Here is a 17,202-nt window from a genome sequence, read left to right as displayed (position 1 = left end):
TTTCTGCCCCTCAGCACCGTTGCTACCTGCGTGAGTTGGTCGAGGTACACGTCAATGTCTGTACCGTACTGAAAGTACATATTTATTAGATATGTGACGCCAATTGGTGACTGAAGTTCAATGACATTGCAGTGGTCGTCCGAAAGATGTGAGAGCACTGTTACCGACAGTGCCTTGTTAGTTATTATGATGGTGGCTTTCGGGTCGTCTCCGAAGCTTACTACTTGCCAACTCATGTCAGCGAAAGCTACGTTCCACGCAAGAGAGTATGGCTCCTGCAAACAGAGCACATCAAGGCTCCTCTCCTCCACCACTCTCCGAAGCTCCTGCATGACCAGCCTACTGTTATGTGCGTTTAGCTGCCCTATCTGTATTTCTGTAGTTATGGGAAATATGTGTGTACGTATGATTCTGGGAAGGTTTTCGTCCAGTCGTAAGCTATTCTCCCATTGGATAGGACAGACTGATTGTATATTTCGTCTAAGTTGAAGGTTTCATTTCTTCTCTCAAACACCTTTTTTACTAGGTCACGCAGGGCACCGAAGTCGGTGGGAAGATTCATGGTCTTTAGTTGTATCCTGTCAACAGCCTCCATGGCCGAGAAGGTGACCTTATGCCCGTACCTATGTCCTACCCGCACTAGATGTCGTAGTGCGGTGGTCAGGACAGCCGGCTCCTCCAGGCGGGATAATTGTAGAGAGCGTTCAACACTGGGGTATATTCTGACCGGATCAGCCGCTGTTCTCACAGCTGTTGGTTGTTTCGAGTCAATACTGACATTGGTGTTATTTGTTGTTTGTGTATTTGAGCTCGTAATTGTATTGACCTGCAGCGGCAATTCCAGTACAAGACTCCCTTGAACGAATGCTGGTCGGCCCACCGCTACAGGACGCCTGTCTCGAGTTGCCTGATTTCCTGGCGTTCGCGATCCCCAGCAATAGGGAGAGGGGGCTGCCGCTTGTTTTTGTGGGTCCGTTTGGACACACGCATCCTTCATTCTCCTCCTGACATCTCTTCCTTCTGCAAGTGTTGCAAGGAACTGTTTGAACTGGGCTGCTCTTGCCGCATCCCTTCTCCTCTTGCATGGGGATTTTCTTTTAGGCATCCTGGGTGCCGTAGTAGACTCAGCCATAGTCAGTTCTTGATATTAACCTCTGTTTCAGCATCCTGTACGTTGGGCAGTTGCGACCAAAGGCATTGCAAGTCTTTTTGCCTCTCCTTGTGCAGGGGATGCATATTGCAGACTTTGTACAGTTTTTTCTGATGTGATTTTCTTCTCCACACTTGGAGCAAGCCGACTTCCTTTCACATCATTTATGCACATGATCAAGATCGCCGCAACTATGGCAGCGAGGTACCACCAAAAAGTCCCGCACATTAATGGCGTGGAAGCCAATGTAGATCTTACCCATTGAGGTTAGTTTCTTCCACATCTGGCCAGAGACTTCCGCCACATGATGCACAACGTCTTTGTCTCTTGGCCCCGTTTTGAATTTAAGTTTGAATTCATTTTTTAAATCGTCTGTACTTATATCGTCAAAGTTCTGATTTTGGATTGTTTCTTGAAGCTCATTATTATCAAATGTGACTGGTATATCATACAAAATCACAAGCGGATTTCTCTTTTTTGTGGTTCACATTTTACGGCTTTGTACAGTTTCTGATTGTTAAGTATTTTATTCCTGTCATCTTCCATTGCCACATCGACTATTACTACGTTCTTTGTAGCTTTCACTTTATTTACTTTGATTTTATCCTTTGCAGCATTGATCATTGTTGTGAAGATTTCTTGTAGTTTCTTAATGTCTTGACCAGGCAATAGTCTCAAAAAGACAGCAGTGTTCGGTCTTTGTGACACTTTTGCGATGGTATCCCTTGTAGTTTGGCTCTTAGGTGCCGTTTGAGCGACTACATTAGCCCATGATTTTGTTGGCTGCTTGCGCAGCCTTTCATTCTCCTTCTGCAGTTCTTCGACCCGCCCCTCGAGCAGCGCATGAGCAATAGCCCAGGAGGCGAGTTCATTTTTCAAAGTCAAGATCGCAGCCTGGCTTATCTTACCGTTTTTCACATTGGCTTCCAGGTATTGTGTAATCCTGGCATGCCTCTCACTAATGCTTTCCTCGGTCTGCCCCGTGCCCCCCGATGGGGAGGGAACAGTAAGCAAAGAAGCCCTCGAAGGCGCACATGAGTCGCTTGTCTCTGTCTCAGCCATATTGTCGACAAGCGAAAAAAGGATTGGGAGCCCGTCTCTTGCCCCGGACCAGCTCCTCTGGCATGGGGGGGGGGGGGGGGGGACTGTTGCAGATCGCCCACTGGCCTCCTCCAAGGCCAAGGGCACTCTTCGAACTGCAGGGTTCAGCGCGCCGTTGCCAGCGCACTGGTCCGCTTCGGTGGCTCCGTCATCGTCGATTTCACCCGACGCTTCTCGGCAAGCGCACCCCGCACTCCAGAGAGGCGGATGCACCTCTCGCACTTCGCCGCCTACTAGCCCGAGCTTCCACCTCTAGGCCAAGGACCCACTCCTACTCAGGTGGTGGGTCGGTCACCCAGTCGTTCAGCGGTCTGGACCCATCTAACCTAGCCCAGGCGATGTCACCACCTCCTGGGTTTGGCAGAACACGCCCCAGTTTCCCAGGGGCGCGGCGAAGCACCCTTGCCGAGTCGCGCCGCGATCCCACGCCGACAAACGAGGTCTCCGGCATGCAGAGCACCTGATGGTCTGTGCCCTGCGAACAGAGAGGGACTGGTGTTCGGTCCCTTGACACAGCTCCCCCTGTGCCACGCACCCTTCGCTTTCGCATCGGGTTGGGTCGCAGTTCTCCCTTTTGCTGCAAGGCAGAATGCCGAGCTTAACATCTGGCACCACGGGAAGGCGGAAAGAGCCACTTGGGAAGGAGAGGCTATGAGAGACGCGTCACTTCCCCGAGTGAGGACTGCCGCTGCACGCTCGACTGGAAGCGATACGCCCCAGTGCGAGCTTCCGTGCCATACGGCGCGCCGGCAACGGGCAGGCCCCCGCCGAAACGTGCCGTCAAGCGACTGACCTCACGCCAGACTAGAGCTTAGAACTACTCAAACCTAACTAACCTAAGGACATCACATACATTCATATCCGAGGCAGGATTCGAACCTGCGACCGTAGCGGTCCCGTGGTTCCAGACTGAAGCGCCTAGAACCGATCGACCACTACGCTGGCTGGAACAAAACACCTGCTGATCTTTTTACAGGGTGGTCAGAAACAGTCTGAAAAGCTTGTACGGGTGTTGCAGGGTAAGGTCTGCTGATAAATAATTGCTAAGACAAAAATGGCGCCGACCACTCTGTCCGGCCGGCAGCTTATTGCAAATTCTCTAGCTTACATCTACTTACAAGAGAAAGGAATTAAATATCCTAAAAAGACAAACATTTTTGTTTAATGGCGGAGAAGCCAGGCCAGTGAAGGCAACAATGGGGAATGCAAGGGCGTGGTAGAATGGGTCAATGGGAGGGGGGAGAGGGGAGGGGGGGGGAGTGTAGAAGGAAAAGTCGGTAGCGCCCTCACCCGTAAAAGGCAAAGGTCCGACACAGAATCCCCGTCCAGCACACTCTTTTAATTTGCCAGGAAGTTTCAACTCAGCGCACACTCCACTGCAAAGTCAAAATTCATTCTAGATACTGCTTTTGCTGATCTACCCGCCAGGGTAGCCGAGAGCGCTAACGCGCTGCTTCCTGGACTCGGGTAGGAGCGCCGGCCCAGATCGAATCCGCCCGACGGATTAACGACGAGAGGCCTTGTGCCAGCCAGACTGGATGTGGTTTTTAGGCGGATTTCCACATCCCGTTAGGTGAATACGGACTGGTCCTCACGTTCCACCTCAGTTACACGCGTCGCAGACATCTGAAACACGTTCGAACTATTTCACGATTTACACTAAAACTAACCTTGCCAAATCCTTTCTAACCACGCCGAACCTGCGATCGCTGCGGGACTATGGCGTAAGCAAAAGAAGAAAGAAAGAAGAAGATACTGCTTTTTCTGATGTGTCTAATTCACTTACTGGTACAGCATGGGGTCTTTATGGCTGCGTTTCTTATCAGTCATGTGTAGTATTCCACAGCGCAACTCACGTCGAAAGACTCTGACTTCGTGCTCCCACTGTGTAACTCACGTCGAAGGACTGACTTTGTTCTCTATGACACCACCCTTCTACCAACCACCCCCCCCCCCTCCAACCAACTTGTTATAAAGCATTTTCAATGGACCATCTGCTGTCTTTGAAGCGCTGGAAGCTACACTGCAATACATGCGTTCTCATAGTTCATTGTCTTTTATTTATAAACACTGAAAAACACTTCCAGCTTTACGAAATTCTTTCGGTGCTACCATGAGGTATTGTTCCTGCATAAAATCTGGCCAGATAGATAATAATATTAGACATGATATCAACGATTATGAAAGGAAGTTTAACTACTCCTTAATCCTCACTCATTAGTCGTCAAATGTGCGAAATTCTCTTATTGTGCACTTCAATGAAGTTGGGAACACTGCACCTGCGTGATATGCGTTATTTCTGCTGTCATAAACACTTATATAATTAAGAGATTGTAAGCTACTTTTAAGCGTTGTTGTTATAAATACAACAGGAGAGGAAGATTTTTGCTGCTAGGTAGCAGTCATGGGAAAGTTGTAGGTCAGCAGATACAAGAAAATTTAAGTGTGTAATACCTGATCACAAGTTTTGTGGAAGCAAGTGCTAGTTTTTGCCAGATACAACTGTGTAAGGATGTTAAAAGAGATTGTCTAATGTTGATAGTTGGGGGAGTTGAAAATAAAATGGTTTAAAATGATAAATATAGTATTAGGGTAATCTGAACAAGACAGAAGCAACTACTGAGTGCGAAAATGTGGTTTTTGTCGAGGTTATGTGGCACCACGACCAGCCTTGGTTTAACTCTGTTGTTTAGTGAGTAAACATCGACCTGATGGGGCTCCTTCAGATGGATCCTAAATCTCATACCGGTGCTTTTTCAGTAGTTGCTGTGGGGAGACTATGGCCTACACCTAAGAGGAGGGGCCTAAGGACAAATCGGCAGCTCTATTAGCAGAAAACACAAAGGGGGTCCAACAGTCCATAAACGCAAATCCCTGTATTACTTGGGTCAGGTAAAACACCGACTTCAGTTTACAATCAGTCAGACACAAATAAAGGAAATTAAACTGACAGAGACTGATAATTCATATTTGATAAGCGAAGGAAAGGTGATTTCAAGTTTCTTCACCACAGTATTTAGGGGGTAAAAGATAAAGTAAAGAGGTTGCTAATTTGACTGGATCTTAGCAGCTGGAAAAGAAATTTGGTGTTATTTGCACGTCTGAATACTCCATAAAACCATACGGATAGAAAAACTTAATCTAAGAGATTTGAAAAATGCCTGACACAGAGATGTATTGTATTCATTTATTGTTAGTACCAGTTTCTGTTGTAAACCATTATCTCAGTATTTCAGTAGGAACAATACTACTCACATGTCACACAAACTGAGATATGGAAACACATTTACTTGTATATTCATTAAAGTTGTGCACATCTACCAAAGCCAAAATTTGAAATATGAAGCTGAGGACCACTCAGTAGCAACAGAGTAACAGTTACCAAAGAAACCAGCAGAGATAATAAATGAATAGAAAAGGAGCATAAATACAAAAATGTACAGATAAGTAAATTCTGTATAGATCAACTTATATAAGCATGTGCTTGTGTATCAATCCTGGGAAATGTAACACTTGTGACTGTTACAGTATAGAAGTCTCATCTGGATAGTTGGAAAGTTTTCATGAAAGTTTTGAATGTTTTATTGTGCTGTTCGTAAGACAGAAAAAAGGGATTCTTAATTGTAGTAACTTATATAAATAAAAATCAGTTGCTGCATGTATGAAGGATCATCATGTGAAAACGGCTTGACAAATTTTATTAACCTTTTTATGTTCGTTATCGTCAGGACAATGTTTGTACGAGAGAAAATTTTTGGAAAATCCGCGACAAAAGTAGGAAATTAAAATCAATTGTGAAAGATCGCTTGAAACCCCATTTCTTTTTTGTATTTGTGGATGGTAATGGTATTTTTCATATGAAAAAGAAAACAAAAAATGTTTGGATTCAATTTGACAGTTCTGCAGTGACAGATTTTAAAAACAAGAAAATCAGTTTGATAGTTACCCATAAAAATGTAAATACATATGTGATATATAATGGGGAAACACTGTTACCGAAAATCTCTGTCGTGTACTACAGAGATTTACACGACAGTCTACTGAACGTTCACATTTTTGTAAGATATATAATATAAAATATTTATGTACTACGTAAGGTGGGAGTGCAGTTACCAAAAACCTGTAAAAGTTTGGACCTATTTACTTCCAATTTTTACATGATACTTTAATGAACATTTGGATGAATATGGGCTATATATTTATGTAGCATATTATGTGTAAATCATATATGTAATATACAAAGAGGAAACACTGTTGCCAAAAATCTCGAAAGGAACTTGGTGGATTTACTTAAAATTTTTACATGACGCTCTACTGAACTTTCAAACGAAAATGGACAGGACAGAGAGGGGGGGGGGGGCACAGAGAGAGGGAAAGAGGAGGAGATATAAGGAGCTACTGAAAATTCAGACAGAAGCTGACAGAGAGAGATGGATGAGAGAGGGGGGGGGGGGGAATGGACGGACAGAGGAATAAGGAGGTTATGGACAGGGAAATGGGGGAAGGAGGAGATGTACAGAAAGGGAGGTGGGATAGAAGATAGGTAGAGAGGGGGGCAAGGAATTTAGGATGATATACAATTCCCAAATGTACTTAGCAATTTCAAAGCGTTGCCGGGTTCCCTGTTTCGGTGTAAATTTCTTGAAGGAATCTGTCAGGAAAAGTGAGCCACAGTGCTGGTAATCACTTATAATTTAATGTCATAAATTCTCCAAGGCACTGAAGATAGTAATGCCCTTTTATATACTGAATTCTGAAAAATAAGAACTCAGAGAAACACTTACGGTAAATGGATTGTCAGATCACGACATACTGTTAGTCGTATTACTTAGCTTCATATCCAGTTCTTAAGACACTTAGTGATGAAACTATTGAAAATTTGGAAGAGAGCCTAGAATACGTTGACTTCAATGGGGTTTACAATAGCTTAACGCTAGATCTAAATTCAACATCTACAAAAACATAATTCAGTGTAACAATGGGAATCATTAAATAAACCATGGTACATACACTACAGGCGTCAGAGTATCTTCACAACAAAAGAGAGAGATTTGTACAAAATAGAGCAAGTAATGATTCAGAAGTATTTTCATATTATAAACTTCGAATACAACCCACTGTTGTCAGATTCTGAAGTTCTATACTATGTAATAGGTGTAATGGAGGCGTCATACCAAGAACATTCTTTTGTGGCCTTCCGAATGTTATACGCCGTGACCACGCAGTTAACAGACAATATCATGGCCGTTACATGAATAAAATCCAAAACTGTTTGTCTTAATAGACCACAAGTAGAAGGCTAAGATATCAAATCCCGATACGACAGAGATGGATAGCAGCAGCTCCCCATTTTTTATTACATAATGCAGGAATTATGAAATACTAGATAGTCTCTTTCAGGACAGGGATGGCATCACGTATACCACGCAGCCAACTTAGACTGTCGCTATTACTTATACGTAAGTAGCTCTGAAGCAACCGCACGCAACTAGAAACGAAATATGGTACACAGCATCAGCCATGCCAAGGATCAACAGAGAAACATGAAATAGACTCACATCAACTCCTATCACTACCAAGTTCTTGTAGTATGTCATTGAATATGCGCCGTGGAACAAGTCACCAGGCAATTTGAGGCTCGTTTACTGGTGGAGTTTTATGGCAGAAGAAGAACACACTAATACCTATAAGAAATTGTTACAATGCGGTCAAATGCCAGAGCAGTTCATAGAAGCAATTACACGTCAGTGTCAAATCTAAGACCAGTAACACTATCAAACGCAGCTTCAAGATCGTAACGCGCTCCATTAGAGGTCAGACCATGATTATATACCTTAAGTTTGAGAAGCCGTACGATAGGACTGAACACGGTAACCTTGTCGCAGTTACAAAAGCGTGTTGTTTTGCTGAGAGAGCTCAAATGTCATATGGAACTCTCTCCGTGGAACAACGAAAAAAGTAAAAAACAGTCGCACCTTTACGGACAGAAATATAGTGCAATGCGCGCTCAAGCACATTTGTCTATTGTCTTCCTCATTTTGTACCATCACGACTGATACATTATTGACAAGATTACAGAATCCAATTAGACGTATAGACCAGAAATGACGCCCTGAGTTGCCAACTTAAACTGAATGAAATCAACCGCTATCATCTTGGCGCCAGAGGCAGTTTATCTATATACATGGAGTAAACGATATTTCATAACGTACCACAGTGGTCTAAGAGAACTCGAAACGAACGGTTTAAAACCGGGAACTTGTCATCAGTCAAGTGGGGAAACGACCTCAGATTTGTCTGCAGAAACCACTGAAGTGGTAGCGCATGCGCGAAGCGCTAGGATTTCAGTACCCTCTCGTTCTCTTCGCGCCAAGTATTAGCCCTGAAAGAAAAATGAATGCAACCTTTTTATTTATAGGAAATTTAATGTAGTTTAATCTTGTACTGTGATGCATTTTCACCAGAGGCCGCGTTTTAGGAGTTACTCAAGAAGAACGTACAAAACTGACCTTCAAACACATCCCGATTCATACACTCATCCCACCTGTCAGTATTATTAGAATGTTGTTCATGGCACACTCTCCTATCTCTGTTCAAGAACTTGCGGCTACGCAAATTATTTCATATATTCGACCCTGTTGTCTTCATTGACTAGGCTATTACGCCACCGGCTTAATTGGCTATTTCGTTAACTTTAGTAATGTAGACTTTCCTATGAGGATAACGAAAGAAAAAAAACTTTTGTATACGTTATGCGCAAAGTAATTACGTTGTTATTTCGATCCATACTTAACCCTTAGAAGCACAGGAACCTGTTAATAAATAGAGCAGACGTACAAAACGATGTAATTGTTAATTTTATGCTGTTAAAATTCACAAAACAGTGTGGTAAAATTTACGCAAATATCAGTTTTACCGTTTGTAAGTGCACCATTAATCACAGCCAATTCAGTCCAAAAGAGGTCGACTATAAGAAACAATTCAGATAGCAGCAAACTTTGAACATAATCTACTAAGAATCCTGACCGGTATGGGGTGATTGCGAGGGTGGGCATGCGTTTGAAGATCACTTTTGCACTTTTTTTTTGAATAGCTGGATAACAGCGTCCTGTAGCAAGAATCCCAGTTCAAAATTAAACTACATTGCACTTACTGCAAAGAAAGTCCTACATTTTTTCTGTATCTAATAGTGTGCCCGAAGAGAGCGAGAAATACTGAAGACCTCGAGCGACGGTCATGCGCTGTAGCTTAGGTGGTTCTCGCTCGGCAATTTGAGGCAGTTTCCCTACTTCACAGACGAGTGTCCCGTATCAAATTTTTCGTCTCGACCTTCTCTACACCAAGTATGAACAACTGGAGGCCTCTAATTGGTTTCAATCAGGCCCGAGGAAGAAATTCGTGGGAGAAAGAGCGAGGTGCTCACATTGTACACAGCCTGGGGCGCGTTTTCGAATATTAGATCCGACGCTCGGCTGCCTGTAGGGTACAGCTTTCTTATTCGCTGTACAGTCCGTAGAAGTTTTAGGGAACTCTACTGTTATGGATTAGAACAGATTTAGCCATTTCGTACAGTGCTAACAACGTATGATTCGTGCCTGTCATCCGCAGTTGTAGAATTGCACACGGAAATTAAGGGGCCCTCACACATTCAATATTATTATTGTCCGTCTTAGGGCGACTACTGTCGTATTGTCATTACTATAAATATTAGCGAACAGTATTGACGCCTATCAAAATATTTTCAGTATTACCAATATGTCCTGAGTTTGTGATGGCGAGTATATTCGTTTAAGATTTCGCCATTTTGTTTTTAGCATTTCTCTGGTTTCGCCTTTGTATAATGCAGCTAGTATGTGCTACGTTCAAGCGATTTAGACTTTCAAACTTTTTCAAATCAACAAAGAACTGTCGACTTCACTTATTTAGTGTTACAGAAGGAATCGGTAGCTATGCTATCAGTCATCAAGAATGTTTTTGGATGAATAATTGAAAAATGCTTGCTAATAATTTTGCAGATATTAACACACTAAATTTCAGACACTAGAATGACCTGCCTGTTGCCGAAAACGTAAATATACTCTTCATTGCTTGTCGACTGGGACTGCTTATCTCATTGCTGTGCTGTGTTTACTACTCTTTCTCGTATTATCATGAATAAGTAATTCTTGTAGTCTGTCGTGGGCGTATTATAACACTGCAGCTGTTGGAACTGAAGGTAACTTATATTGGATTAGCTGCAACCAGTTGCCTTTATGGCCGTTTATTTTTCCATGATGACATTTTAAGATGCCTGGCATCCCATTTCAGATGTTTACATTTATTTACGTATCGTGAGCGTTATTTCTTTAGTGGCAGCGTTGTAGAACTTTACAACGTAAGTTTTTAAGACAGCTACTGTAAAACCTCGTAATTAAACAATGTTCACGATGCGTAAATAAATGTGAACATCTAAAGATGGGGTGAACGTAAAATGATTGTACTCTGGTAACGCGTGCTTTGAGGCATAATTTCTTGGCACGGCGCGTCGGGAAACTGCTGCCGTTCATATCAGTTTGCTACCCCTTACGCAGTTAAAGTCACGAACACTATAGTTTGAACTTTACGTGCTAGGAGCGCTCAATAGCGTCACGTGACGAGGTGGCCTAAGAGTAAGTATGTGAAGGAGGCCCGTAGGTCACCAGAGATTGCACATGCCTGCTCTACACACTGTTGTACGTTGTAAAAGGTTATCCTTTACACCCTGCACAACGTAAGTAGCACATGCTATGAGACCCGCGTTCTATGGGGCTCCAGAGCCTCACTGCTGTTTTCGAGGGAAATTTTACCGTTAGCTGTTGCAAACTGAAAACGTTACTGCTAACTAGAATTACGTGCAAATAATGGCAAAGTGTTTTTAAAAACACTTGACATAATAAAAGATTGACAAAAAATTATGTACATGTCTATCGGAATTCTACTTTATTAAATGACATTTTAGTTCTGCAAATTGGCAAGCGAGTTTTGTTGACAATTTCTTTTCTAATTCGGTCTACAGTGCATTATTACGGACACAAGCAGTTATCAACAACAGAGATCGCTTAGTTTCTATTATTAACAACGCTCGTCCAAAAATTAGTTTATTGTTTATATACTAAGATGGTACCTGTTCTTTCGGACATGATACCATCTTAGTGTATATATATATATAGTTAAGGCTCACCGGGCTCTTGACCATTTGCTTCTTCTGTGCGAATGCACAAACAGTGCCCGAACTCTTACGGGAATCGGCAACGCGCCGCGAGTAACGAGTATAATGGGCGGGGGCACTACGAATGTAGTGCGGGACAATACGTTGAGAATGTGGGTTTCGCGGGAGGCGTGCCTGAGATAAATCCCTGCAGTCGCGCTATCCTCTGTGCCCTCGGTGGCTCAGATGGATGCCGGCACGAAGACAAATGGATGTCTTACGACGTCCGCCCCGAGCAGAAGTAACGAACAAAAGCGAACAAAATGAGATTAAAAAAAAAAAGAGATGTATAGAGCGTCTGTCGTGTAAGCAGGAGATCCCGGTTTCGAGTCCGGGTCGGGACACACATTTTCATCTGACCGCGTTGACGTATGTCAACGCCTGTAAGCAGCTAAAGGTGTTCATTTCATTGTAATAGTTATTGTTTTCCACACGTACCAAATTACGCATATTCCCAAAGGCTGACAGCTATTTGTTTGAGTTAAGGGTAATGATACTTTAGCTCACTTACACACTTACGTTCTTCACACTAATATTAAGTTCAGACATTCTGAGACTGTGTAGCACGCTTCTTAATAAAGCTTCAATGCATTTCTATTTACTATACACGTATGGTAAGAACATACAGTTAAACAAAGCCGAGTATGCGCGAACAGAAGTGGAAGCAGTTTACCTTTGCCAGCAAAACAGTAGCGCTGCTGTCTTCGCAACAAAGTAAGCCGTACGTACCTTGGAAACAAGCCTTCTACGTCGAGTTCAAACGGTCAATACTCGCTTTAACTAAAAATTACAAAAAATAATAAACAACGTTATTTGACCGCTATAAGTAGAGCTAGGTTTGTGGAGTAGGAAAGGTGCTGGGAAGTGTTGAAATGCAACTACATTCACTTAAATATTTATCGAAAATTAAACACCTAGACCTTGGAATGTCGTTTGACCACATTCTGTAAAACTCCATCCATAACAATTCATTGCAACAATCTTTAAGATCGAACAAGGTGGCGCAGTAGTTGGCACACTGGGCTCGCATTCGGGAGTGCAGCGGTTCAAACCCGTGTCCGGCCATCCTGATTTAGGTTTTCCTTGATTTCCCTAAATCCCTTCAGGCAAATCTAGGGATGATTTCTTTGGAAGAACGCTTTCTCTCCCGTCCTTCCATAATCAGATGGGACCGACGACCTCGCTGTTTGGCTCCCTCCCGCAAATCAACCAATTACTCAGAGACTGAGGGAAAACCGGAAATAGCAGCTAATAACTAAATGTGTCCCAGTACCCAGATCCAGTGGAAAGGTCGACTCACAAGACAGTTGGAATCCATCAAGAGCAGGACTAGGAGGATAGGGTACAACAAACCGAACTGAGACATGCACCGAACTCGACGTAGGATAAGATCTTAGTTAGTAGGACTCAGAAATAGGAAACACAAATATGAACCTGCAGCGATTCAAGTCATCGTTGGCCTTCCTAGTGTCAGGGGCACGCTCATCCGGGTTAGCTCGGTGAGCAACGCCGCACCGTAGGATTATACAATCACTGACACGACTGTGACACTGCAGGCAGTAGAGGTTTTAGTCATAAGTAGCCATTATAACTAAGTAGAGTACTAATAGAATAGAATTAGGTGCGCTTGGTGCTGGTCCGTCAGCCGTCGGCGCCCCATAAGGCACGGAGTCTCGCGCCAGGGCGTATCGCTTCTAAGTCGGGCGTGCCCGTGACAGGTCTCACATGGGGGAGTGATGTGTCATACATAGTCTCTCCTTCCCAAGTGACTCTTTCTGCCTTCCCTCGGTGCCAGACGTTGAGCTCGGCATTTCCCGGACCCGCCCGGATGTTGCCTTGCGTCAGAAGGGAGATCTGCGACCCAAAGCGTGCGAAAGCGAAGGGTGAGTGGCACAAGGGGACCTGTGTTCAAGGAACCGAAGATCTGTCCCTTGGGCGGAGGGGGTGGGGTGGGGGTGAGAGGATTGAGCAGCTGCTAGGCCGGCGGGTGTTGCTCACCTGTGCGACCCCTCCTCGCTGGGCGGCTACTGTTCCCCTCTCTCCTCCGCAGAGCACAAAACACCAGATGTTCTGCATGCTGGCGACCTCGTTTGTCGGCATGATATCTCGGCGCGAGTCGGCAAGAATGCTTTCGCCGCGCCCTTGGGTAACTGGGGCGTGTTCTGCCGAACACAGGAAGTGTAACATCTTAGGACTCACTCATCCTGTAAGGTGGTGGATTGCATATGTATATTAAAAAGATGAAGCATAAAGAAAAAAAAAACAAACAGGAAGTGGTGACATCGCCTGGGCCAGGTTAGGTGGGTCCAGATCGCTGAACGACTGGTTGACTGGCCCACCACCTGAGTAGGAGTGGGTCCTTGGCCGAAAGGTGGAAGCTCGGTCTAGTAGGCAGTGAAGGACGAGGAGTGCATCCGCCTCTCCAGAGTGCGGAGTGTACTTGCCGAGGAGCGCTGAGTGAAATCGTCGATGACGGGGCTATCGAGGACGACCAGTATGTTGGCTATGGCGTGCTGAACCCAGAAACTCAGGAGTGCCCTAGTTCCCCGCCACGCCAGAGGATCTTCTGGGGCGAAAGACGGGCTACCAATCTTTTTCACTTTTCTAATTTCAACATGGCTCATGAACAGACAAGCGATTCGTGTACGCCTGGATGTGCCTCTATGCTTTCTCCTCCTGCCCCACAAGGGGGCTTGGACAGACAGAGGAAAGCGTTACTGAGAGAGATGCCAGGATAACACAGTACCTGGAGCCCAATGTAGAAAAGGCTAAGATAAGCCAGGATGCGACCCTAGCTATAAAAAATGAATTTGCTTCTTGGGATATTGCTCACGCAAAGCTCGAGAAAGAAAACGAAAGGCCGTGGAAGCAGCCACTCAAATCATGGGCAGGTGTGGCCGCTCAAGTGGCACTCAAACCTCAAACGACCAGAGACACTATAGTCAAGGTGTCACGGAGACGGGACATGGCTGTCTTCTTGAGACCCTTGCCTGCTCAGGATCCCAAAAAGGTTCAGGAAATCTTTATGACAATGATAAACCCAGCTAAGGAGAAAATAAGGGCCAACAAAGTTAAAGCAACAAAAAATGTTGTTATAGTAGATGTTGCAATAGAAGAAGGTAAAAATAAAATATTAAATAACCAAAAGCTTTGCAAGTCTGTTAAGTGCCAACCACCGAAAAAGAAGAATCCACCTGTAATAATGTATGACATTCCAGTCACCTTGGACCAAAATGAGATACGTGAAACTATTGGGTCACAAAATTTTGACGATATGAGCACCGAAGATCTTAGGAATGCATTCAAGTTAAGGTTCAAAACTGGACCTACACAGCGGTACATGGTACACCACGTCGCCACAGTTTCAGGAAAAATGTGGATAAACCTTATGGCTTTGGGCAAATTGTACCTTGGATTCCATGCCATAAATGTGCGGGACTATTTGGTGGTGTCTCGCCGCCATAATTATGGAGACCTAGCTCACATACACAAGTACTGTGTTCTGAAACCAGCTTGCTCCAGGTGTGGAGTGGAAGACCACATAAAGAAAAACTGTACCAAACCTGGAATTTGCATTCCCTGTACGAAGAGGGGCAAGAAGCCATGCAACGCCACTGGAAGGAACTGCCCCAAGCACAGGATGTTGGAGCAGAGGTTAGTATCTAGAACTGATTATGGCCGAGGCCACAACAACACACAGGATACCAAAGAGAAAATCCCCATGCAAAAATAGAAGGTATGCAGAAACGGCTGTAAGGTTTAAGCAATTTCTGAAAATGGTTGCAGAAGCCTGGCCACGACGGGTGGAAATGGTGGACACTTGCGTTCAGACTGACCCCTGTGAACCAGAACCGCTCCTTCTCACTATTGCTGGGGCTACGGATTGCCAGAAGATCGGGCAAGGCAAGGCAGGCGTCCTGTTGTAGAGGTCAGAGTGGTGTTTGTGCAGGAGAACACTTCAAACATCCCCTTACAAAAATTTATAAATGACTGGAAAACTCTTACTTTCACAGACAGTGATTTTCATACAGAGCACTACGTGGCGTTACCAACATAAAAACCTAAATAGCCTACTTACACACTGTACCAGAAATACAGGTACAGGTCAGTGCTGTTAGTAGTACGAATGTCGTCACAACAGCAAGTCAACCAGCAGCTACGAGATTAGAAGTAGATTCCATCAAAATCTGTCCTGATGTCGAATAATCTATGCAGTTATCCCACCTGGAGGAGCCGGCTATCCTGACCACAGCACTAAGACAAAATGGTTCCAATGGCTTTGAGCACTATGGGACATAACTTCTGAGGTCATCAGTCCCCTAGAACTTAGAACTACTTAAACCTAACTAACTAAAGGACATCACACACACCCATGCCCGAGGCATGATTCGAACCTGCGACCGTAGCAGTCGCGCGGTTCCAGACTGTAGCGCCTAGAACCGCTCGGCCATCCCGGCCGGCCGCACTAAGACATGTGGTGCGTGTAGGACACAAGTAAGAGCGTAAAATTACCTCGGCCGTGGAGGCTGTTAACGGGATACAGTTGAAGACAATGAATTTCCCCAGTGTCTTCGGCGCCCTGCGTGACCTGGTGAAGAAGGTTTTCGAGAGACGTAACGAATCATTTGATCTAGATTAAATTTATAATCAGTCAGTTCTCTCTAATGGAAGAATCGCATTTGATTGAAGATAAAACTTTCCAGAATCTTATGTACATACGTATTTTCGATGCCAATAGGAATACAGATAAGACAGCTAAACACACACTATAGTAGGCTGGTCATGCAGGAGCTTCGAAGGATGGCGGAGGAGATGAGCCTTGATGTGCTCTGTCTTCAGGAGCCTTAGTGTCTTTCGGGGAAGACAGCATTTGCTCCCATTAACAGGCAAATGGTGATCTTCGCGGATGACCTGAAAGCCACTATCTTGTTAGTAAATAGAGCTCTGACAATTACCGTGTTATTACACTTGTCAGATCATTACAACGTCGTGGAGCTCCAGTCGACGGAATGGATCACATATCTAGTCAACACGTACTTTTAGTGTGGAACAGATATAGACGTATACCTTGAGCAACTAGTACAGGTAACCATGGTGCTGAAGGTGCGCAAGATTGTTATGGTGGCTGATGTAAACGCTGAATCCCCCATATGGTACAGTGGCACTCGGGATGAAAGACGCGGGAAATGGAGGATACTATCATGGCCTCACAGCTCCTCATCGCCAGTAGCCCCCCCCCCCCCGCCCCCACCTACACTGGCGGAGAGTGAGGGCACCAACATTGACTTAACGTTAGTGTCACCAAATATAGTGGAAATGTTAAAAATTGGATTGTTAGGGACACGGTCACCAAAAGCGACCATAATATAATCACCGTCACTTTTTTTGGCAGAGAGTGCCACTGGGTTCAAATGGCTCTGAGCACTATGGGACTTAACTGCTGAGGTCATCAGTCCCCTAGAACTTAGAACTACTTAAACCAAACTAACCTAAGGACAGCACACACATCCATGCCCGAGGCAGCATTCGAACCTGCGACCGTAGCGGTCGCGCGGTTCCACACTGAAGCGCCTAGAACCGCTCGGCCACTCTGGCCGGCGTGCCACTGGGACATATGGTGGGAAGTGCAGCTAAATTACAATATAACTGACTGGGATCGCCTAGCAAGAGAGTTTGATGCCCTGACATGGCCAGAAGGTGATGGAGACGTCGGCATACACGCCGA

The 17,202-nt window shown here is 44.7% G+C and overlaps 1 protein-coding gene across 1 annotated transcript in view; it reads right to left on the bottom strand.

Moving 5' to 3' along the window:
* The window catches only part of LOC126088377 (cytochrome P450 4C1-like), a 322,897-nt gene extending 310,871 nt beyond the window's left edge, over positions 1–12,026 (bottom strand). Inside the window, exon 1 of the mRNA XM_049906516.1 lies at positions 11,997–12,026. Coding sequence (XP_049762473.1) covers positions 11,997–12,026 — 30 coding nt within the window. The remainder of the gene's footprint in view (positions 1–11,996) is intronic.
* Positions 12,027–17,202: the final 5,176 nt, after the last annotated feature.

Source organism: Schistocerca cancellata, chromosome 6, assembly GCF_023864275.1.
Source record: "Schistocerca cancellata isolate TAMUIC-IGC-003103 chromosome 6, iqSchCanc2.1, whole genome shotgun sequence".
Lineage (NCBI taxonomy): Eukaryota > Metazoa > Arthropoda > Insecta > Orthoptera > Acrididae > Schistocerca > Schistocerca cancellata.
The sequence above is the reverse complement of the archived record's forward strand: the minus strand, read 5'-3'. Positions and strand labels throughout refer to the sequence as shown.